The 23,441-nt window shown below is 49.6% G+C and overlaps 1 protein-coding gene across 1 annotated transcript in view; it reads right to left on the minus strand.

Annotated features, from left to right (window-relative positions):
- Hk1 (hexokinase 1) overlaps positions 1–23,441 on the minus strand; it is a 74,068-nt gene that overhangs the window by 30,820 nt on the left and 19,807 nt on the right. The window contains 3 exon segments of the mRNA XM_036167710.1: positions 1,056–1,175; positions 7,742–7,890; positions 20,246–20,408. Of these exon segments, the coding sequence (XP_036023603.1) occupies positions 1,056–1,175; positions 7,742–7,890; positions 20,246–20,408 (432 nt within the window).

Genomic DNA, 23,441 nt, shown 5'->3' on the forward strand with positions numbered 1-23,441 from the left:
TACTAATCTCATAATGTGCCTAATGTACAAACTAAACTTTATTAGGTGTGTGAATGTATAAGCAAAAACATACACATAAACAGTTCAGCATGATCTACAGCTTAGGCATCTTGGGGGCTTCGGACCTTTCTTCCACGCTATCACACAGTAGCAAGCTTTGAGGAAGGGCTGGGAGGGGTGTGTGTGTGTGTGTGTGTGTGTGTGTGTGTGTGTGTGTGTGTGTTGGGAATGTTGTTCTGTCCCTTCACATAGGAAAGGAACAGTCTCTACCTACTTTTTCCACATCCCTGTAGCTCTCTGAGGAACATTTTATCACAGGGTAGAGCTGAATGCATCCTTGCCAAATAGACTCGTGAATGAATGAATAAATGACAATAAGGAGGACACTGTGACAAGTCAAGTCACCTGGGAGCTCAACAAGGAGACCAGAGATTTCTCTTTAGGCAAAAGCCAGCCTGATTCCTGAGGCGCAGCACCTGCCCAGACTCCCAGTCGCCAGCCATGTGGCTTCCAGGTAAACACACTTCAACCCCAAGGAAGAAGTTCCCCACTTCTCTCCACAGCTTATTAAGCCTTGTCTACCTTGCTCACTTATGAACGCTTTAACCAATGGCTCCCTCTACCTGGTGGCTATAAGTACCATAGTTGGTCTCTGAAAATACACCAGCAACTAAAGTAACTGATCAACAGAACAGGCTGGAGATATGGCTGAGCTAGTAGAGCGCTTGCCTGGCATGCACTAGATTTGGGGTTCAATCCCCAGCACCACATGAACCAGGCCTGGTGGTGCTGAGGAAGGAGAACCCTGAGTTCAAAGTCATCCTAGGATACTCTCCAGAGAGCAGCCTGGGATACAGTAGACCCCTTAGAAGAGATCCGGGGTGGGGGGTGGTAGGCAAAAAGAAAGAAAAGAAGAATCATGTTACCACAACCTCACGTGAATTTTGGCACATGATGCCAAAACCATGAGGCATGTGAGTCACCCACAAGCAAGGGGAAACCTGAGAGCGCAATTGCCATCTTCTGAACCCAACTGTCCCCCAAGGCATCCTTACCTCGTCTATTTTGGATTGTCGGCAGGGGAAAGAAAACGTGAATCCCACAGGTAATTTCTTGTCCTTGATCTTCCTTTTCTCCATGAAGTCCCCCAGGCACTCAGCGACATGATCGAAAAGCTAGAAGACACAGAAGAGGGACATCAGATTAGGGGCGGAGAGAGGACTCTGTTTCAGATCACACGGGGTGTGTGTGTGTGTGTGTGTGTGTGTGTGTGTGTGTGTGTGTGTTTGCGTGCGCACGTGCCAGTAAACACAGCTCTCACAGAACACCTCCAGCCCTCCAAAGGAACTCTCAGAGGCCACTGACACTGGTCACCTAGGCACTGAAGGAAAATTAGAAACAGAATCAGCAAAGAGTCTTCCATGACACACTGGCCAAGGGTTTCCATCAGCTGTCCAGGAGGAGTGACCTGGCCACCCCAATGCCGATCCTGGAGGCTCCTCATGAAGCTCCACGGCTGAACAACCGTCAAAGCACTGTGCTTTTGCTTTACCTACTGAAGGAAAGATGAGCACCCCCGAGATGCACGAACCCTAGTGTGGAGCTCACAGGACTCTCACAAGCTGCACCTGCCCCATCGCCGATACCCACATCAAGAAGTACAAATGGATGCCGGGCGTTGGTGGCGCACGCCTTTAATCCCAGCACTCGGGAGGCAGAGCCAGGCGGATCTCTGTGAGTTTGAGGCCGGCCTGGGCTACAGAGTGAGTTCCAGGGCAGGCCCCAATGTGCTATACAGAGAGACCCTGTCTTGAAAAACCAAAAAGCAAAGTTCAAACGGGGCTGGGGGTATGGAGCAGTGTACATCACTTGTCTAGCCACAACGCCCTTGTCTGATCCTCAGGACCTAACCCCCAAAGAAACAGAACAACACCAAAACCCACGTGACAAGCTACACACGGTAGCTCATGGCTACAATGCTGGCACTCGGGAGTCTGAGGCAAGTGGGTTGCCTTGAGTTCAAGGCCAAGCTAGGCAATGGAGTAAAACCCTGCCTTAAACCCTAACAACAATAAAAACCCAGATGCTACCTTCAGAGCTCTGGGGTCACTCCTGCCACCCCGATTTCTAACATTTCGTGTATAAATGGAAATGGAGCTGGGTGTGCGCCCTGCTGTCTTTGTTCTGAGCTATCCATGTATCTTTAGGGAATGTCCGTATTCACCCCTGTACTACGGAGTGAACACGCCATGCTATGACTATCCCAGTGTATATCCGGCATTGCCATACAAGCAAGCTTGCTGGCTCTGACTCCTTAGGTATGTACACACCGCAGGAATCCACTAGCAAAGAGCCCAGAAGCCTGGCTCCCTGGCTTCTGCATGTACACTGCTGATGGCGGGGGGGCACAGAGCTTCGTAAGAGTCCAGAAGAGGACGGTGTCAAAGGCACTGAGTCACCCTGACCCAGCTTTAGAGGGGACCTGACTCACTGCTGGGGTTAGGGAACGCCCAGTCCATTCTGACTTTGGGAGCCTCGGTCCTGAGTCACTATTACTCAGGCTCCCCTGCAGGGGTGTCTCTGACTGAAGAGACACGTGACCATCCTCTCGGAGAAACCGGGCTAAGCCTCCTGTGACCTATTTCGGGCTGCTACAAACCCTTTATACTAAGTCAGTCTTGAGCCCTCCGCCATCTGCACCCGGGGTGCCAGGCACTCCTGCTCCAAGTGAGCCGAAAGAAAGGGAGACGGGTCATCCAGTAAGGGCAGGGAGGAGGGTCTGAAAGGGCTCACTGCAGCACCTGAAACCAAGCCAAAGGCATCTCCTCATAGCGGCTGAGAAGGCCGAGCTGCACAGGGTGTACCAGTGCACACCTACAGTCCTAACACTTGAGAGGCTGAGGGAGGAGGAGCCAGAGTTTCAGACCAGCCTGAGCTACAGTAAGTTCCAGCCCAGACTAGGCATCTTAGAGAGGCCCTGTCTTCTGAAATAAAAGGTAAGAAATGAGCTTGGGTTGCGGCTCAGTGGTGGAACACTTGTCTAGTTTCCCAAGACCCTGGATTCAATACCCAGTACCACAGAATAAATAAATAATAATGAATGAATGAATGAATGAGTGAGTGAGTGAAGCCTCCTCGCCTTCCTGACAACGTGCTCATTATTTTAAAAATACACAAAGAAGCTATAGTGACTCATGTTTGTGACCTCACACACAGGGGGCAGAGGCAGGATAATGAGTGTGAGGCCAGTCTGGACTATATGGCAAGTTCCAGGCCAGCCTGAGTGAGCCAAAATGAACCAACATTTTAGGGCCAATGAGATGGCTCAGCAGGTCAGTGCTCCCCACCAAGACTGGTAGCCTGAGTTCAACACTTGGGACCCACATGATGGAAAGAAAGGACAAACTCTCACAAGATATCCTCTGACCTCCACACACTCCCACTTTGGCACATGCATGAGCGCGCGCGCGCACACACACACACACACACACACACACACACACACACACACACACACGCTTATACATGCACGAAAGAAAAATCCCTTTTTTAAGGGAACACACATGCTCATACACACACGAAAGAAAAGGTCCGTTTTTTAAGGGGTGGGGAAGACGGCTCACTTAGTGAAGGGTCTGCCATGCAAGCATGAGGACCTGAGTTCAGATCCCCAGAACACATCTAAACAGCCAGGTGAGGCAGCATGCTGTGGCCCTGGTGCTGGGGAGGAAGGGACAGGAGCAGCTCACCAGCCAGTCAGTGAACTCAGGGTTCCATGAGAGACCCTCTTAGACAGGTAATAGAGAGAGTGCTGGAGAAAAGTTACCTGACATCAGCTTCTGACCTCTACACTTGTGTTCTCACACACACGTGAATGAGCACCCACACAAAACTTGTACATACACATGCTACACACACACACACACACACACACACACACAGAGAGAGAGAGAGAGAGAGAGAGAGAGAGAGAGAGAGAGAGAGACTTAGTCCTTCAACTGACTAGCAGGGTAAATAATGGCAAAAGAAAACAAAATTTCAAAAAAGCAACAATTTTAAGTATTATTCAAAATGATCAAAACTATTTAAGTAATATGTGTGTGTGTGTGTGCGCGCAAGGTGTGTGCGCACATGCAAATCAACAAGTGTGTCCCGGTGCTCACCAATGAGGCCAGAGGAAAATGTCAAGTGTCCGGCTCTCTCACGGTTTCACTACCTTGAGAGAAGGTTCCTCGTTGAATCTGGAGCTAGGCTGATGACCGAAAAGCTCAGGCCATTCTCCTGTCTCTGCTTTCTGGCAGTATTGGGGTTACAGCCATTTGGGCAACCACAGCCAGTGGTGGTTTTTTGTTTTGGTTTTCCCCAGACAGGATTTCTCTCTGTAGCTTTGACGCCTTTCCTGGAACTCACTCTGTAGCCCAGGCTGGCCTCAAACTCAAGAGATTCACCTGCCGCAGCCTCCCAAGTGCTGGGATTAAAGGTGTGTGCCGCCACTACCTGGCCACACCCAGATACACTCAGCTTTTTATGTGAATGCTGGGATCCAAACTCAGGTCCTTGTTTGTGAAGAAGGACAATTACTGCTGAGCTGTCTCCCTGGTCACTTTTTAAAGTCATGTTTTTAACAATGGTGCATGCAGCTTCTGACATCATAAAACTTAAAATTGTAGGAGGTTCTTGAGGTACCATGTGGATGGAGGAGAGGGGAGACAAAGAGACTGAGTGTGGGGGGGGTGTCCTGTAGGGTGAATATACCGTCTGCTCATGTCTATGCTTAACAGTATTTCACATGAAGAGGTTTAAAACCAATTTTAAAACATCTACACATCACAGAGGGTGAGAACCCCACAGGATCCAGACCCTCAAGCCTCCATTGTTCACAGCCTGTGAGTCTGAGCAGCTCCATGGGTAACATGAGGACCTGGGTCACCACAGTGCTCCGTAGAAGAGGTCAGAGATCTCAGGAGATACCAGCAGACTGCTCACACCAGAACGCTGGAGATGTTCCAGCTTCATCCCTGTCGGTCTTGCCACCCTGCTCCCCTTCCACCTGATCTAAGCTCCTGTCCATAGCCACATTTCCTCCTCATCAAAAAAAAATCTAAGAAACAGGAATCTAAGAAAGAGGAAGGCCCAGAGGTTGTGCTAGTTTGAATGTAAGTGGCCCCCATAAACTCAATAGTGAGTGGCACAATTAGAAAGTGTGGCTTTGTTGAAGTAGGTGTGGCCTTGTTGAAGGAAGTGTGTCTCCCTGGGGGCGGGATTTGAGGTCTCCTTGATCAAGATGGAGAACTCCAAGTGCAAGACCCGGGGTTCGATCCTCAGCTCCAAAAAAAAAAAAAAAAAAAAAGATGGAGAACTCTCAGCTCCTTCTCCAGCACCATGTCTGCCTGCACGCCACCATGTTGCATCATGATGATAATGGGCTGAACCTCTGAAACTGTAAGCCACCCAATTCAATGTTCTCCTTTATAAGAGTTTCCATGGTCATGGTGTCTCTTCACAGCAATAGAAACCCTAACTAAGACAGAGGTTAAGAACACTTGCTGCTCTTCCAGAAGACCCAAGTTTGGTTGGTGGCATCCATATCAGGCAGCTTACAACAGGAAAACCCCAATGCCTTCTTCTGGCCTCTTGGGGGCTTTTTTATTTTTTATTTAGCTGAGGATTGAACCCAGGGCCTTGCACTTGCTAGGCAAGCGCTCTACCACTGAGCTAAATCCCTAACCCCTCTTGGGGGCTTTTACACCTACATATATGTGGCATACATTCACACAAGCCACATATATGCATTTAAATTTCTTGCTGGATGTAGTAATGCACACCTTTAATCTCAGCACTGGAAGGCTGAAGCAGGAGGATCTCTTTGAGTTTGAGGTCAGCCAGAACTACAAAGTGAGTTTCCAAGACAGCCAGAGCTACATAGTAAAACCTTGTTTCCAAATAAATAAATAAATGAAATAAAAAAAAAAAAGAAAAAATAATAATCCCAGTAACTGAAACTGTAACTGCTGGTGTGAGATCACTTCAGAAATCTCAGAATCTGTGCGGCTACCAAAGCACCTGAGCAAGGACTCCCCCATGTATAAGATGGACATAATGAATACCCACCCCACAGGGTTGCCATGAGCCACTAAATATAAAGTGTTTATACGTCAGCCACTTGCATATAACAAGCATGGTACAGTGTGTGCTATAAAATAATAAGACACCTCGTCACCACCATCGTCATCATCTTAGACAGCAGTAGGCAAAATGATCCCGGGGACAAGAAGGGGACCTGGGGGCACAGGCTGGAAGGGAATTCCTGAGGAAGCGTACCCTGGGATGGAGGCACCCCCTGAACAAGCCCTGCTCCTAAAAGGCCAGGCGGCCGAGGCACACAGGGAATGTCCGCACACTGGCAGTCTCAGCAGTGGGTCAACCCAAGGACCACGAACAACCCAAGGACCACGAACAACAGTGATAAGCCAGTACTGGTTCGGGCCTGCCAAACAGGCTGCTGGCTGCTACCTGCAGAAAAGAAGCCAGGCAGTGGGCAATGGAGACATGGGTAGGAGGCCTCCTTCCCCCGAGCAGCGGACTTGGGCAGAAGGGACCAGTCTCTAAAGCCCAGGGATGGAGGCAGGACCACCTAATGCGGCTCACCTGCCTCCTTGGCTGGCTGGAAGGTGGCATGCCCACACCAGAGACAGCGCTTCCTTCCACACTTACTGTGACCATGCTCTGAAAAACTCGGGATCCAAGCAGCAGGCAGAGTTCAGGGCCAGGCCCAGCTCTCTTCTAGGTGGGTTGCTCCAACTCTCACCCACAGTAACTTGGGCACCGAGTAGAATCCTATACAGAAGGCGCGGGGCCTCACCTCACAGTCCACCCCAGAACCACTGTTCTCTGTGGAGAACTTGGGGACCCTTCTTGCTATGAACACACACCTCCCACAGCGGAAATCTGGCAAGCTTCCCAATGATACCAAGACCATAGCCCCAATGGGGGCTGTGGGTGGGGCATAAGCCGCCATCCACAAGAGTCCATCCACCAGAGTAATGGAGCACCCCCATGTGATAGACTCAGAGGACCCAGAGATAAATAAACACCTGAGGCCATTGCCAGAATCTTAGTCACAGGGTCCTGGGGGGATAGGGTCCCCATGGCACATCACAGAACAGGTCCTCTCCAGGTCTGCACATGTCCCTTGGTCAGGAAGGTTGGCCCTGCTCAAGGTCCCGTGGAAGGAGGAGAAGCTTTGGGTATGAGCGGTGAGGAGGGACGGCCATTTCCAAAGCAAAGCCTGCCGGCTCTGCTTCCTCTGCCAAGGGTGTGTACGCACCATTAAAGTCAGAGTGCAGAGCTCCCGATGTCCCAAGCTGGGAGCCACTGCAGGGGCCTGGCTTCCAGGGAGTGGGTGGAGAAGCCCGTGGCCTGAGAGAGGGGCACGTCTACCCAAAGGGTGGGCTGGACCTGTGCCAAGGAAGGAATCGACCCAGGATCCTTTGGGAATAAAAAGCACTTGCCACAGGGCCACGGAGTCTCCCTCCCCCCAGTCTTGACCCTCTGTCACAGCCCCACACAGCTGCCTCATCCCTCCCCCCGGAGTCCCTTGCAATTGACTCTCTCTCGGGACCCTCCAGTGAGTCCCGCCAGGCCTCGGGCCTCGGGCCACCAGCTTGCAGAAGTCTGGCGCCTGCAAGTGCTCCAGCGGATGCCGGCTTGACGGGACAGGATGAGCAGAACAAGGACCCACCTGGCTTCCACTGCCGTGCACGATGTTCTCTGGGGTTTCGTAGGCCTCGGACTCCATGCAGACATTCTGGTTCCTCTCGTGATTCACCTGCACCCGTAAGATTCGAAAGGAAGACCCGCCAAGATCCAGGGCGATGAAATCCCCCTTCTCTGACGAGGGAGAAGAGAAGTGTCATGTCAGACTCGGAGTGTGGGAAGGCTATGGGGCAGTATCCACCCTTTGGATCTAGCCCTGTCCGTCCCGCCCGCCCGCCGCACAGCGTCTTCAGCAGAAAGCTCACTTTGCTTGGCACTGCAGAGGAAGAGGTGTTGAATGAGGCATGGGGGTTGGGGATGTAGCTCAGTGGTAGAGCGCTTGCCTAGCAAGTGCAAGGCCCTGGGTTCGGTCCTCAGGTCCGGAAAGAAAAAAAAAAGAAAGAGGCACAAGCTCCGTTCAACCTTCCTCTGATTACTGTGATTGCACCCATAACTAAGCACCACACAACACTAGCTTCTTATTTTGCCGAGATGGAGTCTCATGTAGCCCAGGCTGGCCTCTACATTGCTATATAGCTGAAGCAGGATTAAAGGTGTGTGTCGCCACACCCACCTTGCACAGTATTTCAGCACAGGAAAAGCCTGTGCTGAGATCCATCCTATGCCCTGGGTTCCTTCCCCATGTTGGCTCAGATGTCAATCACTGCTTGCCCAAAGCTCCTTGGGTTGTTTCTTCTTTTTCTTTTCCATGTTGTGGTAAGATACACACAATGTGAAACTTAGCACTGGGGTCATTTTTGGAATACACAGCTCAGTGTCAGCAAGGACATTTGCAAGGTTAAGTAACCACCATCACTACTGTCGAAACGTTTACATCACCCAGCATGACTTGGAAATCATTAAGCAGTAATTCCTCATCCCCACCCAACCCTAGGAACCGCCACTTCATGGTCTGAAAGTGATCTGTTCTAGACATTTCATATAGGTGGGATCAGGCATAAATTGTCTTTTTGTAACTGGTGGTTTTCACTTAGTATAATATCCATGCAGCAGGCTGGATTACTAGGCCAGGAGTGACAGCCACCCTGTCTCCCTAAGTCCCAGTAGCCCTCACTCATATCCACAGCTATCATTATCAGACTGGTGGCACCTCACTTACCCTGAGGATATCATGTGTGCATGCACACACACACACACACACACACACACACACACACACACACACACACACACAAATTTGCAATTTGAGTCACATAACACACAGTTCATTCATTCAAAGTATATGGTTCGAGCCAGGTATGGTGGTACATGCCTGTGATCCCAGCCCTAAGGCCAAGTAAGACAGAAGGAGGATTATGAGTTTGAGACTAGCCTGGGCTACACAGGTGTGTAGGGGTGTGTGTGTGTGTGTGTGTGTCTGGAATGTTTGTGTGATACTAATAATATCTAAATAATTCTTTAATTATATTTTTAAAATCCAAAGGTTGGGGATATAGTTCAGTGGTAAAGTGCTTGCCCAGCATATGAGAGGCCCTGGGGTTGATTCATAGGACCACAACCTATCAATCAATCAATCAATCAATGAATGAATGAATGAATGAATGAATAAATAAACGAATGAATGAGTGGGTGGATGGATGGATGGGTGGGTGGATGGGTGGATGGATGGATGGATGGATGGATGGATGAACAAATAAATAAATAGGATTAAGCAACTCTGTTCTGGGCATTTCACAGAAATGGTTCCTGCTGGCTGGTTTTTTTCACTTAGCAAAATGTTTCTAATGCGCTTCTGCGTCTCACTGTTTCTCAGCATCTCATTCCTTTTGTGGTTAATACTATCCCACTGTCTGCACATACCACATATTTACTCATCCCTTCATTAACTGTTGGCACGGGCTGTTCCCACTTTGGGCTAGTTTGAGTAACACTGCTTGGCACACTGGCACACAGGTTTGTGCGTGGACAAGCGTCTTTGTATCTCTCGGGTGTATGCAGGAGTCAGACCGCCTAATAAAGCACGGTTAGCTTGTCAAAGTGCCACTGTTGTCTGGCCGAGTGGCTGCATCACTTTCTGATCGTATGTGTGATGGATGAACTCTCTAGTTGGTCCGTATCTTCAGCAACACACGTGGGACGTCATTTTCCGCTGTCCCTCACAGCTCTCTGATGAGTACTGATGCTAGAGCCCATCTATATCTGCTTTGGAGATAGGTCTACCCACACCCTTTGCTCGGATCAAAACTGGAGAGGTCTTTATGTCCGATATATGGGGATAAAAGGACTGGTCACCCAAGCTTGACAATCTGAATTCAATCCCCAACCAAACCAATGTAAAATGCCAGATATGGTAATGTACATCTGTAAACATCTATAATCCTACACCTATGGCCACTTGGGAGGCAGAGACTGGAGAATAGATGTGGGGGGGGCTGCCTGTGGGCAAGCCTGGAGCGTATAGGCTGCAAAGGAAAGGTAGAAGGACTGAAAGACTTACAGAAGTTGTCCTCTGACCTCCACAAGCATGCTATGGCATTAATTAATTAATAAGTAGGACCAGGGGCTGGAGAGATGGCTCAGAGGTTAAGAGCACCAACTGCTCTTCCAGAGGTCCTGAGTTCAATTCCCAGCACCCACATGGTGGCTCACAACCATCTGTAATGAGATTTGGTGCCTTCTTCTGGCCTGTAGTCATACATGTTGTATACATAATAAATAAATAAATCTTAAAAAATTGTTATTTATAAATAAATAAATAAATAAATAAATAAATAAGTAGGGCCAGGGATGTAGCTTAATCGTGGAGCGTTTGCTTAGCTTGCCTGAGGTTGTCTTAGTTCTGCTGCTGTGAAGAGATACCATGACCAAGGCAGCTCTTATAAAAGAAAGCATTTAATTGGGGGCTGGCTTACAGTTTTAGGGGGCTAGTCATCACGGCAAGAAGCAGACAGGCTTGGCACTGCAGTAGTAGGTGAGAGTTTTGCATCTGATAGCATAGGAGGCAGGCAGAGAGAGAGAAGACTGGGCCTGGCGTAGGCTTTTGAAACGTCAAAGCCCATTCCCTGTGACACACCCCCTCTAACAAGCCTACACCTCCTAATCCTTCCTAAACAGTTCCACTAACTGGAGATCAAGTATTCACACATATGATCTGATGGGGGCCATTTTCTTTCAAACCACGGCATAAGTTCAGTTCCTACCACAAGAAAGAAGGAAGGAAGGAAGGAAGGAAGGAAGGAAGGAAGGAAGGAAGGAAGGGTTAGATAGATAACTCAATAAAGTGTTTGCTATGCAAGTTCAATCCCCAGAACCCAGGTGAAAAGAACCAGGTGCAGTAGCACTTGTTTGTAATCCAGCACTGGGGAGGTAGACAGTGGATACCAGGTGCTCACTGGCCAGCCAGCCTGGCCTACTTGTTACGTCCCAAACCAACAAAAGACCCTATGCCAAAAAATAAGATTGACTGCACCTGAACACCTGAAATTGAAACTGACCTCGGGCTTCCACACATGCGTGGACATTCTCCCACAAGTATTCACACATACACTCACAATAACAATAGCAGGGCAGGTGAGGCGGGTAAAGCACTTTCTGTGCAAGCCTTAAGACCTGAGTTCAATTCCCAGCCACGCCATAAAGATGGGAGGAGAGAACCAACTCCACAAAATTGTCCTCTGAGCTCTACACACAGGCCACAGTACGTGCGTACCACCATATAATGCATCCTAGAGTTCCACAATAGTAATAAGTAAAATAAACTTACATTTTGAAATATAGCAACAATAAAGAAAGTACAAACATTTTAAAATTGTCTTGTTACTTTTGTGGGGCTGGGCATTGAGCCCTGGGCATAACATATGGTGGGCAACAGCATTAACCAAAGTTGTACATTTTCGTGAAGTGCTGTTTGTTTCTAGTTTTGCTGTTTAGTTTTGTGTTGTGTATAAGAATCCAGCTGCCAAATGCAAGGTCACAAAGGTTCACATCTATTTTTCTTTTAGGGGTTTCATGGTGCCAGCACGTACACTTACGTCTTTGATCTCCTTGGAGTTAATGTTTTGTATAGGGTATGAAGTAAGGACACAACTTGGTTCTTTGTGGACATTCCGTGTCCTGGCACCACGGGCTGAAGAGACTCTCTCTTCCCTCACTGAATATAGTCTTGGCACCCCTGCCAAAAATCAACTGACCATGAACGTGTGTCTCTGTCTCCCTGTATGTTTTCTTTGCTTTGGTTCTTTCTGTGTTTTGTTTTGAAACAAGGTCTTACTGTATAACCCTGGCTGGCCCAGAACTCTCTATGTAGACCAAGCTAGCCTTAAACTCAGAGATCCACCCATCCTGAGTGTGGGGATTAAGGTCGTGTACCACTGCACCCGGCTTTATTTTTATTTTTGAAATAGTGTTTCTTTCCCACCAAAAATACAGTATATTCTCTTTTATACAGTGGACGTGTGCTTATATTTGATTCATTATAAACTTTTATAATTGGAAAAGTTTTCAGTTGCCAACTGGGTCTCATGTTCAGGTGAGTAAAAGAAAGCAGGTTTCTCATCACTGAAGCTCCAGGTAACTGTGGCTGGCCCATCCCACCCTGTCCTGCTCACCCCCATCTCCACTCGGCCTTTGAAATAGGCTCAAGCCAGCAAGGTTCCAGGAAGTTCAGGTGAGATCGGAAAGAATGACCATGACATGCCGGGACAGAGTTCACAATCATCTGAACGACTGTCTGGACGGCAGTAAACAGGACGATGGAATTGAGAGGTACCTAACAGGTAGCTACTGAGATCCTGCCAAGGGGTCCCTCTTGAAACAGGATCCTCCCTACCTGGGGTGTCCCTGGCTCCAGCTGAAGTGTGTTGTGTGGTGGCTGAGAAAAAAAGGTTGCCACACCTACTTGAAAATCACTTTTACAACCCAGGAAATGCTGGAAAAATATTAACTCCATGCCACAATTTATGGAGAAGAAAGCTCCAAGCAAACTGGTCCTACCAGTGGTTAGGGGCCCCTCCCTTCTCACAGGCTAGCAAATACTCATTGCTTGGTGTCTCTTTTTTCTTTCTTTCTCTTTCCTCCTTTATTTCTTTAATATGTCTACAGGGGTTATCTTCCTCAACTGGGTAAATGATATGCAGGATGGAGACAGGGCGATTTCATCTGCTGCACTGTGCAGACAGCAGACAATCTGAGTGTAGGAGCTGTCTCAGCAGGAACCGCCGACCTCGGTCACAAGGTCTGTTTGCTCTTTTATTCTGCTAGGCCAGGGACAAAGAGGAACCGCTTCAGGTAAGTGCCACAGGGCATTTGGTAAACTCTGCTGGATGCCTGGCATTTCCTTAGCTCAAACTCAGGATCCTCCCGCCTAAACCACTTAAATAGCTGGGATTATAGTCACGCACTACCCTGCCTGTCTAAAACCTATCTAACCTATCTGTCTGTCTGTCTCCTCTCTACCCCTGTCCTCTCTGACAAGGTCACACACAGCACAGCTCTCTCTTGAACATGCAGCTGAAGATAACACTGAACTTCTGGTCTCCCTGCCTCGACTTCCTGAGTGCTCAGATTACGGTGCCCCAACAGGCCCATTTCAGGAACACCCGTCTTATGAGGCCAGCTTGCAGGGGGTGGAGTCGAGAGAACGCGGGCTGGCTGTGTTTCTCTGTCTCCTTCCACAATATCGGCCATACCAGTAGGTTGTAAAACCCACTTCTCCCTTCCTCTAGAGGTCGTGCTTACACAGCCCCCTACAGCTGAAAATGCTGCTTAGAAAGGTCCTCCGCTGGAACCCCAGAGTCAAGGGCAATGCTGAGAGACCTCACTATGCTTTGGACAGTGCCCGACAGGTCCCAAAGCCCTGCCACTTAATCCTGCCTTTTACAGCGGCCGGAGCCGGGAGAATCATGCCCTCCATTGCCTATTTATTTTTTTCCAGTCCAATTAATTATTTCTTTAAAGAGAGGAACTCATGGCAATTCTCTTGCCTCAGCCTTCCCACATGCTGGGATTATAGGTATGAGTCACCGAACTCCCTCAAAACCCATTTTACAGAAGAGACAACGGAGGCTGAGACTGAAGTAACTTCAAGGTCGCGAGGACCTAGTCAGTGAAAGTGCTTCTCCATGAGTTTCGGGTTTTCTTTCTTTTTACCTCCTCTTCCTTCAAGTTCAGCTTGCTGCACCGGCAGCTGGCTTCCCTCCAACTTCCTCTTTGCAGCTTTGGTCTCAGATCTGCCTTCCCACTCCAGGGGCCTCCTGCTCTAGCTCCTCCCAGTATTTCCCACCAAACTGGGGGGGGGGGGGCACTTGTCAAGAGAAGGCTCATTAAGCAGCGCTCTGAAGGGCCTGGCATCTCTTCCCCTCTGACGCTGGTCATTATTACACGGGGAATAATGGAAAGCAAACACAGGAGCAGGTGTCTCTGAGCACCAGCCTGTGTTGGAATACCAGGCAAACAGAGACTGCCTTCACGGAAGGGCCCCGCTCTGTGAGTGAGCTAGAGGCAAGCCAGCGCCAGTGACCCCCTTATCTTCATCCTACACCCCACCAGAACCACAGCCCTGAAAGCTGGGACCCATGAGCCCCTGGAACTTCAAGACATCACCAGATACAAGGCAGCTGGTGCCCATCAGGCTCTGACTCAAAAAAGAAAGGAAATCATCGCATGTGGTGGTGCTCACTTTCAATCTAGCATTGTGCTCAGGAGGCAGGGGCAGGCGGATCTCTCTGAATTCAAGGCCAGCCTGGTCTACACATCGAGTTCCAGGCCATTAGGACTATGTAGTAAGACCCTGCCTCAACAGAAAAATACTTTTTAAAAAAAGGAAGAAGGTGTTCTTTCCTTGGTGGAATGTAGGGCACAGAAACATTTATCACCAGGCTAGAGAGAGGGCTCAGCCATTAAAAGCACTGACTGCTCTTCCAGAGGACCCGGGTTCAATTCCCAGCACCCACATGACAGTTCCCAACTGTCTGTAACTCCCAGATCTGACACCCTCACACAGACATACATGCAGGCCAAACACCAATGTACATAAGATAAAAATAAATATAAAGAAATTATTATAATAAAAATTATATCTGTTACCATTGTGAGTGTGGTGGCACAACCTTGTAATCCTAACTCTAAAGAGGCTGAGGCAGGAGGACTGTTAGTTCAAGGCCAGCCTGGGCTACTTAAGGCTTTATCTCATTTAAAAAAAAAAAAAAGAAAGGAAAAATATGACCAAATACGCTATAAATCATTCTGCTTTGCATGGAAGAAGATAATGGTACATCTGTATGTTTTGTGGCTTCTCCTTTGTAAAGAACATTCCATGATCCACAAGAGAGAAACAAACATCTAAGAATACACAGCCTCCCACAGCTCCCAGGCTAACCTCGACCTCAATATCCTTGGCACTAAATGGGGCAGGGGGAAACCTGTGACTCAGGAATGAAGCACAGTCAGCTCAGGGCAACTTCATGGGGAATACTGTCCAATAAAAATGTCCAAGGGAGCTGGAAGAGACAGAGCACTGGACCTTGCAGTGGACCCGGGTTCTGTTCCCCATCACCCACCTGGTGGCTCATAACCGTCCATAACTCCAATTCCAGAGCATTTGATGCCCTCTTCTGACTTCAGAGGGTACAAGCATGCATGTGCACATACATACTTGCAGCCAAACATTCACACACATTAAAAAAATAAAATTAAAAAACAACTCACACCTTTAATCTCAACACTTGGGAGGCAGAGGCAGGGGGATCTCTGTGAGTTCCAGGCCAACCTGGTCTGTATTAGTGAGTTCCAGGTCAGCTAGGGCTACACAGTGAGACCCTGCCTCTAGATAGATGGATAGATAGATAGATAGATAGATAGATAGATAGATAGATATAGATAGATGAGAGGGTGGGAGGGAGGAAGGAAGGATAGATCAATCAATTGATCTTTGGAAAAAATCAAAAGGTACGTGGCCTTAAGAATGTTTGTTTCAGGGGCCAGTGCTGCCAACAGCCTTGTCTTAGAAGCTCCTGTTCACAGTGGACAACAGTAAACACAGAGACTCACAACTGGTCAAAGTGATGAGAACAAGGGACTGTTGGATGCTCGGCCATAAATAGGACATCAATATCACCCCTCAGAGCTCAGGGCAAATGGTGGAAGAGGGAGTGGGAAGGACCTGAGAGCTGGAGACGGGGTGGGGGGTACCATCAGACAGTGAGGTGGAAGGCTGCCTGCAGAACATGACAGACTAGACAGCTGCTGTGTTTATCAGCCGAAGATCTGTAGGAGATTGGGCCCAAAATCCTGCCGTGAGTAGGGGGACACACAAGGCCTCCCCCTCCCTGAGGATTTACAAGCAGATAATGATAACTAGGGGAGAGGGCTCAGGTCAGGTCATGAGCCCCCTCCCCTCTCTGACTATCTATAGGTAGCTAGCGATTGCTTTGGGAGGCAGAGGCATTTCCCTCAGTAATTTAACTGCTGGTAGGGAGCTAGCTCATTCTCTTCAAAATAAATTGTTCATCCAGCATCCCATGAGCAGCCTTAAGAAAACACAGTGATCCCTGAGGAAACAAACATTAAAAATAGAAAAGTCATAAGAAATGAAGAAAGAAAGGGGCTCAGAGGGCATGGGAGGGTAATGATGGGTGGATATGGTCAAGATCCGTTATGAACATGCAGAACACTTCACCATGAAACTGTCATCATATATAATTAACATACAATAATCTCCGGAGGAAGACTTGCTCATAAAAAAATGAGCTGTATATATTAGAATGTGTCAGATATGTTTCCCAAAAAACCCTTCCTGAAAAATGGCTGGTTTCCAAGCTCGATCCAGTCCACTGGGGTCAAGGAAGGACGGTGGGGATGTGGAGACTGGCTCCTCCCTTTCCTTGAAAACTCACATCTCCCACCCCAGAAGCTCCATGTCTAGGGCACTCATTCCCATTTTTTCTGCCCTGATTCTGTGGCTCGGCTCATTACCACAGTTAGAAGGGTGTTGGTTTCCATTCCTAAAAGGGAACAGCACCTCAGACTCAGACTTCCTGCACCCAAGACCTGCTTCTGAGCCATCGGTAAAGCTCAGAGCCCAGAGGCAGGCGAGATGTCGGAGGCAGCACCCTACTCCCCAGAGGGGCATGGACTGAGCTGGTGGAGGGGGGGGGGGGGGGGGGGGGGCAGAGGGGGTATAAATACCAACGTCTGTGGCATCCTCATGTCCAGGGCACATGAGCTGAGCCCACTCATAAATGTTAGGAGTAGGAAGAAAAGCTATAACATGGGCGGTGAGCCATACTGTCTCCCCTAAAACCACGGGTTGAAGCCCTAACCCCTGGTATCTGTGAGTGGGATCTTATTTGGGAATAAGTTCTTGGTGAACAAGTAAAGCCACATTTCTCAACGTATGGGCAGTGAGCCCTTTGAGGGTCTAAGGACCCTTTCATAGGGGTCACCTAAGACTGTCTGCATACCAGATATTTACATTATGATTCATAACAGTTGCAAAATTACAGTTATGAAGAAGCAACGGAAGTAATTTTATGGTTGGGGGGGATCATCATCACAACATGAGAAACTGTATAAAGGGGTCGAGGCATGAGGAAAGTTGAGAACCACTGAAGTAAAGAAAAGGTCACCAGTGTGGGCCCTAACCCAATATGGCTGGCATCCCTTAGGACAAACAACAAGGATCCAGAGAACCCGATAGTCTGTTGTTCATGTCTTTGGCTTCACCCTCTCCTCTCCCATCTCCTCCTCTCCCCTCCCCTCTCTTTATGTTGTCAATACTGATCTGGGCTCCTCAGAGGCCCCAACACTTGATCCTGTCAGCACTGGAGGAAACAGGCAGGGGCCATAGGAGGTCCAGGGCCCAAGCCGCCGGCTCCGGTTCCTCAAACCCTGTCACTATGTCCCGATGTGGATATATACCTATGTGAGTCACCACATTTAAGTCACCACTGGTTGTGAGACACACACCATGATTGGATAAAACATTAACAAAGAAAAAATGCCCCTGAGCTAATTAACAAGGTGGGAATAACAGAAAGGAAAGGAGAAAAAAAAAGATGGAAGACAGCACAAAGCAATGCAGATTTCGGAGTTTTTTTGGTTTTTGGTTTTTTTTGTTTGTTTGTTTATTTTTTTTAATGAGTAATTCCAGATGAACGAAACATGGAAGCAGGTTCTGGGGAAGACAGAAAAGTCCTTCTCATGTAGGACTGCTCAGGGCCTTTCATATCTTCCTCAGATCCCCAAAGGGAACTAGAGAATGAGGTATTTCCCAATTGAATGGCCGTGTCTGGAAGCATATGGGGCGGGGTGGGGGATGGCGAGGTTACTACTGTCTACTGTCACACTTTGAGACCCTCAACCTTGGAAATGGATGGTGGGCAAAGCTGGGGGGAAGGAGCTGGTGGGAAATGCAAATTCGGGAAGAAAGAAGCCGTCTCTTGCCTCCTCCTCCTCTCTCCTGCCTCCTCCTCCCTGATCACAGGGGATCAGGTACCCTCCCCCCAAGCCTCCCCAAGCCCAGCTCACTTGCCACGCCCTCCCCTCCCTCCCCACTCAGCTAAAAGGCCTGGCTGAACTCAGCTAAGACATGGGAGAGATTCTTTGCCTGCTTATGGGCTCATCCAGGGCTAAGAAGAAGTGAGACTTCACACAAAGGGCCTCCCTTCCCCAGCCTTGGGCACTGGAACACGCTGAGGATGGAGCCTGCCAGGGTCATTCGGCCGGCTACCGCTTCAAAAGCTGGTAACCAACCCTTGGAGAAACACAAGGTCCTGAGTCGGAGCCAGCTCAATTCTTGAACATCAGAGCTAGAGACAGTGATGTGTGTGCGGTGAATCCCATCTCTAGAACAGCACACGTGGTAACCTGGCCCAAGACTCGGTGAGGACATTCCCAGGGCCAGCTATAGCCCGGACTATTCCGGCTCCAGCCAGATTGCACAGCAAGGCCCAGCCACAGCCCTTTGGGGGGGTGGGGGTGGGAAACAACTGTAAAAAGCTGTAGTTCTGCTGGCATGGACCCACAAGCTGCTTTAGACATGATTGAAAATCCAGGCCCCCAGAGCAGGAAAGAAATTGCAGAAGGGCAGAGGCCACACTCTTAGGAATGAACTCAGACTTCCTGGAACCCGGCGCCCCTCCCGGCATGCCGTAAGTGAACCCCATGGTGGTGCTGGAGTGGCTTCGGCACGCACCTTTGCAAACTAGCAGTCACTGTGAACTGGCTGGGCAAAATGGCTGCCACTGAGCAAATGAGGCCACGGCCTCCCAGCTTCCACTTGGCCAGTGAAGAGTGGATGCCAATTCCCGGGAGAGGAACGCCGTCAGGCCTCAGGGAAAGTGCTTCAACTCCCTGCCACAGGCAGGAGCCACAAGAATGCACTGAGAAGGGAATTCCTGGGGCTACCTTGATAGGCAGGGAATTTGTCCAAATGGAGACCTGAATGCCCTGCCTGAGTCCAATGGGGAGACCTGCTCTCCACTTTTTTCCTTGGGGTACACTTGAGGAGAGGGGGGGAATAAGAGATTTTGTAGTGGATAGCCGTCCCAGCATTGGCCTGGAAGTTCCAACCCCCAATGAGGCTTCGGTAATGGTCACGCCCACAAGGCGGGGTGGAGGAGGAAGGGGAAGACCCAAGATCAAGAGGAGAGGTCTCTCTTGGTTCTGGGACCCTGGACGCAGGAGGTAGACCCAGCAGAGTTCTTCAGAGAACACCGCCGGACTTAGCCATACCTTTGCCAGATCCTACAACCTATCCCTTCATTTGTAAGTTACTCCACAAAATAAACCTCCCTTTTAACTAGGTGGAGTGGCCTTAATAATTTCACCAATAAGATTTAGATAGAAATCTAGAAGGGGGAGAGAGACAGAAACACAGAATAGCCTCGGGAGGGCCTGGATCCTTATCCATCGGCCCCTTCCGTCTCTACTAAAGGGCTTTTTAAAGGAATGCCAAGGGGTGGAGCAAAAGACCTCCCCTAGCCCAGCCAAGTGCAGACCCTTCCAAATACCTGGTAACACACATGTGGTCAATCCATCCCCTTATGCAGCCCTGCTGGGTAAAGCAAGCTCAGATCTCACTAGGAAACCTCTGTGGGCTCCCACAGTCCAAGCTCTACCTGGCTAGATGTGCTACTTATCTGGGGCACTAAAGGGAAGATGGCCAGATGCTTGGGATTCTCCCAATCAATTTTTAGTTTTTTAGTAGAGACATAAGGTACCCCCATACAGTACCTGCAAAACCCTGAATGCTATACTTTCAAAGGGTCAACCCCGTGAGGGCAGGTCAGCATTGTCCAATGTGGTGTCATCAGTGCCTGGCATACATGACAGAGGGTTGATGGATAGATAAGAGGGATAACTGGATCAATGGGAGAATAGATGGGTGGGTAGGGTGGCAGGATAGTAGATAGATCAATGGACAAATAGGTGGATGAAATGGTGAATGAATAAAAATAAACACATGAGCAAGTACCTGTTTGGAAGGATGGTCCCACAGAACACCCAAGAGCCCGATCTCCAGGAGACTCACCTGAACCATCAGGGATGGACCTTACAAAGGTCGGCAACATCTTGACCGAGGCTGTTGGATTATAATCCCGGGAAAGGCCATTCTTCATTTCTTTCTTGAAGCGTGTCAGGATATCTATCAGAATTTCATCAGAGAGCCGCATGGCATACAGATACTTATCAATCTGGGGGAGAGATAAGAGAGAAGAGGAGGCTGAGTTCAAGGGAGGTTCCGTTCAGCTCCAGCCTGGCTGGGCACAGGGCGAGAAAGTGGTGGGTGGCCTGGACAGTCGAACTCCAGACACACTGGAGCAGCCTTGAGGGAATGTCACACCAGAGGAGGCTGCCCAACTCCCTCAACTGTACCACCCAGAGCAGGTCCACAAGTGCCTCTGTCCCTCTTCCTCACCTACAAACAAGACAACCCAAGGCCCCTTCCAGTCCTGGATACGACATGGCAGATGCTGTTTGGTCCCCAAAGATGTGACACAGGCAGGTTTCCTCCTCTAACAGTGACACCTTAGGCATCCTTCCCTCGGTGAGAGGGGGCTGGTTCCTTCCTCAAGGTTGGCAAGACCATACCGGCTAAGAACAACAGGGTTCTAGGGCCAGCCACATGGTTTTCAAGGCCTAGCCCTGTTGTCTTAGAGTTGTGTGGATTTCTGTTTCTTTAGCTGAAATTAGGACTTAACCAGGTGTGTGTGTGTGTGTGTGTGTGTGTGTGTGTGTGTGTGTGTGTGCGCGCGCGCCTGCCTATAATGCCAGAACTCAGGAGGCTGAGGCAGGAAGATCACAAGTTCAAGGCCAGCCTGGACTATATAACAAGACTCTCATAAAAATAGATGAATTAAATGGACAAACGAATGAAGCAGAGGTGCCAGTGGGTTTCTTTGGGCGATGACTTCCTTAAAGTTTCATTTATTTTTATTTTGTGTGGATGAGTGTTTTGTCTGCGGGTATACAGGTGTGCTGTGTGTGTGCCTGGTACCCTCGGAGGCCAGAAGAAGGTGCCAGATCCCCTGGAGTTATAGATGGTTATAAGCCAGCACGTGAGAATCAAACCTAGGTCTGCAAGGACATCAGGTGCCTCTCGCTGCTGAGCCATCTCTCCGGTCCCAAATATAATCTCTAAGAAGGCAGATGTGGTCAGCCAAAGAGCCAGAACTGCCAGAGAACACAGGTGGCTAGTCCCAGGAAGAGGCATTAACCCCACCCTCAGAATGTTTGGAGACAGTGCCGGGGGGCCCCAGGCCCACAGGTGGGGACTCTGCCTGCTGAACATGCTCACAGCTCCAAATGGATTCTCTTCCAGGACACAGGCTCCTAATCTCAAAGCCCTGGGTGGCCACCGATTGTCCTTTCTGCTTAGTCTCTCAGAAGGTGTTTCCTGGGAGCTGGGGGTGTTACTCAGTTGGTAGAATGCTTGCCAAGCATGCGTGCAGGTCTGGGTCAAAAGCCAGGTCCGGCAGCACATGCCTGCAATCCCACTGTACCACAGAACTACGCCACCAGCTCCCTCGCAAACAGTTGGTTTTGTTTGAGACAGGGTCTCTATATATAACCATGTAGCCATCCTCATCCTCCTGCCTCCTGCCTCTTGATTCAGCTGTGACCAGCACCTGATATTCATGAGGAAGATCTACGTTACATTCCCAGTACGCACATGGTGGCTTACAACCATGTATAACTCCAGTTCCATCCAGGGGATCTGGCACTAGGAAGGTAGAGAGGCAGAAAGAAGTTCCTTCTTAGCCCCAACAAGGCCCACAGTGGGGGAAAGTGGTTCCGGGCACCTTCTATGCTCACAGGAACTAGACACCTTGTCCTTATGGCACTGCCTTGTGGTGTCCACTGTCATTTTTTTCCCCTTGGCTCACCACCGTTCTCTTGACTTCTCCGCCACTTACAGAACCCAGCTGAGCATGAGTTAGTAAATCTGCAGATGCCTCCGCTGCCTTCGGTCTGCCTTTCCACACTCGACCTATTGCCACGGGAGCCTCTCCCAGGGCAGGTCTGGTCAGTTCCCTCCCTCCCTTCCCTGAGCTGCCTCCCCACCCCAGACACCCACTCTCAATAGTAAGACTTTCTGCTCTCTGCCCTCACCCAACCACACTCCCCAGCTCTTGCTGCTGCTGCTGCTGCTGCCTCAGGCTCCTCTGGTCCCGTGGTCACCTCCACCTCAGATGCCGTCTCTTCCCAGGTGCCCAACCCTTACCAGCCCCTCAAGAGGATCCGGGTCAGGTGTCACTTGCTCCCCGCAAGTCCCCTAAGGCTGGCGATGACCCTTCCCATGGTCCCCAGCACGCATCACAACTTTCTGCATGTGTTCCCTCCGCAGTATCTGGGCTGTTTGCCTCAACCTCCCCAGCGCCCCACTTTGGATCCTTGTGGCCAGATTTATGACCCAGTGACACCCACAAGACCTTGATGTTGACTGGCTGCTGAGCATGGTGTCTTGTACTCACTGTTCAGAACGGCTAGAAATGTCCTGACTTAAGGACAGAGTCCCCAGGCCAGGTCACTTCTGCGTATTTGCTCTGGTCTCCGGGCTTCAGGCTCCCTCCAGGCCCCTGTTGTCTCCTGTTTCATAGATAACCACAGCGCTAGGCGTCTACTAACCCTCCGTAGCCTGAGGGGATCACTGTCTCCAGTCCCCAGCCACCCTTTCCTTTCTCCTTCATGACAAAGTCACATAAAGGACAATCAGAAACCACAAAGAGCAGAATAGAAATTGCCAGAAACATGGCCCTGCGTGGAGACACACAGCGTTCTGCCCCAAGGCTGGTAGCACGCCCTCAGTTGGTGGGGCATCAGCAAAGGTTACAATACAAGCATGCTAGAGAAGTCCCGAGGGGGTGACATCAGAAAGTGGGTCCAGGCAAAAGCAGGTGCATGTGTAGCCACAGATGGGTGGAAATCAGCTCAATGTGGATGGAGCAGACAGTTCAAGAAGACTATCCAGAGCCGGCGACATTACACAGGGTCCCTAGAGCCATGGCAACAAATACAGACCTGATCCCAACGCATGGCAAGTCTGAGACAGCATCAAAGAGGACCCAACGAGATGATGGAGCTTCCCAAGGAGCAAGAAGGTGTCTGCAGGGAGCAGGGACCTGACCCTCCAGAAATAGTCACAGGGCCCTCCCTCCCAGCTTTCTGGACATGCTTCATCTGCCACCTTCTCATACAAGGTCCTGACTGTCTGATGATACCTGTGC

The sequence above is a fragment of the Onychomys torridus genome, chromosome 18, assembly GCF_903995425.1.
Source record: "Onychomys torridus chromosome 18, mOncTor1.1, whole genome shotgun sequence".
NCBI lineage: Eukaryota > Metazoa > Chordata > Mammalia > Rodentia > Cricetidae > Onychomys > Onychomys torridus.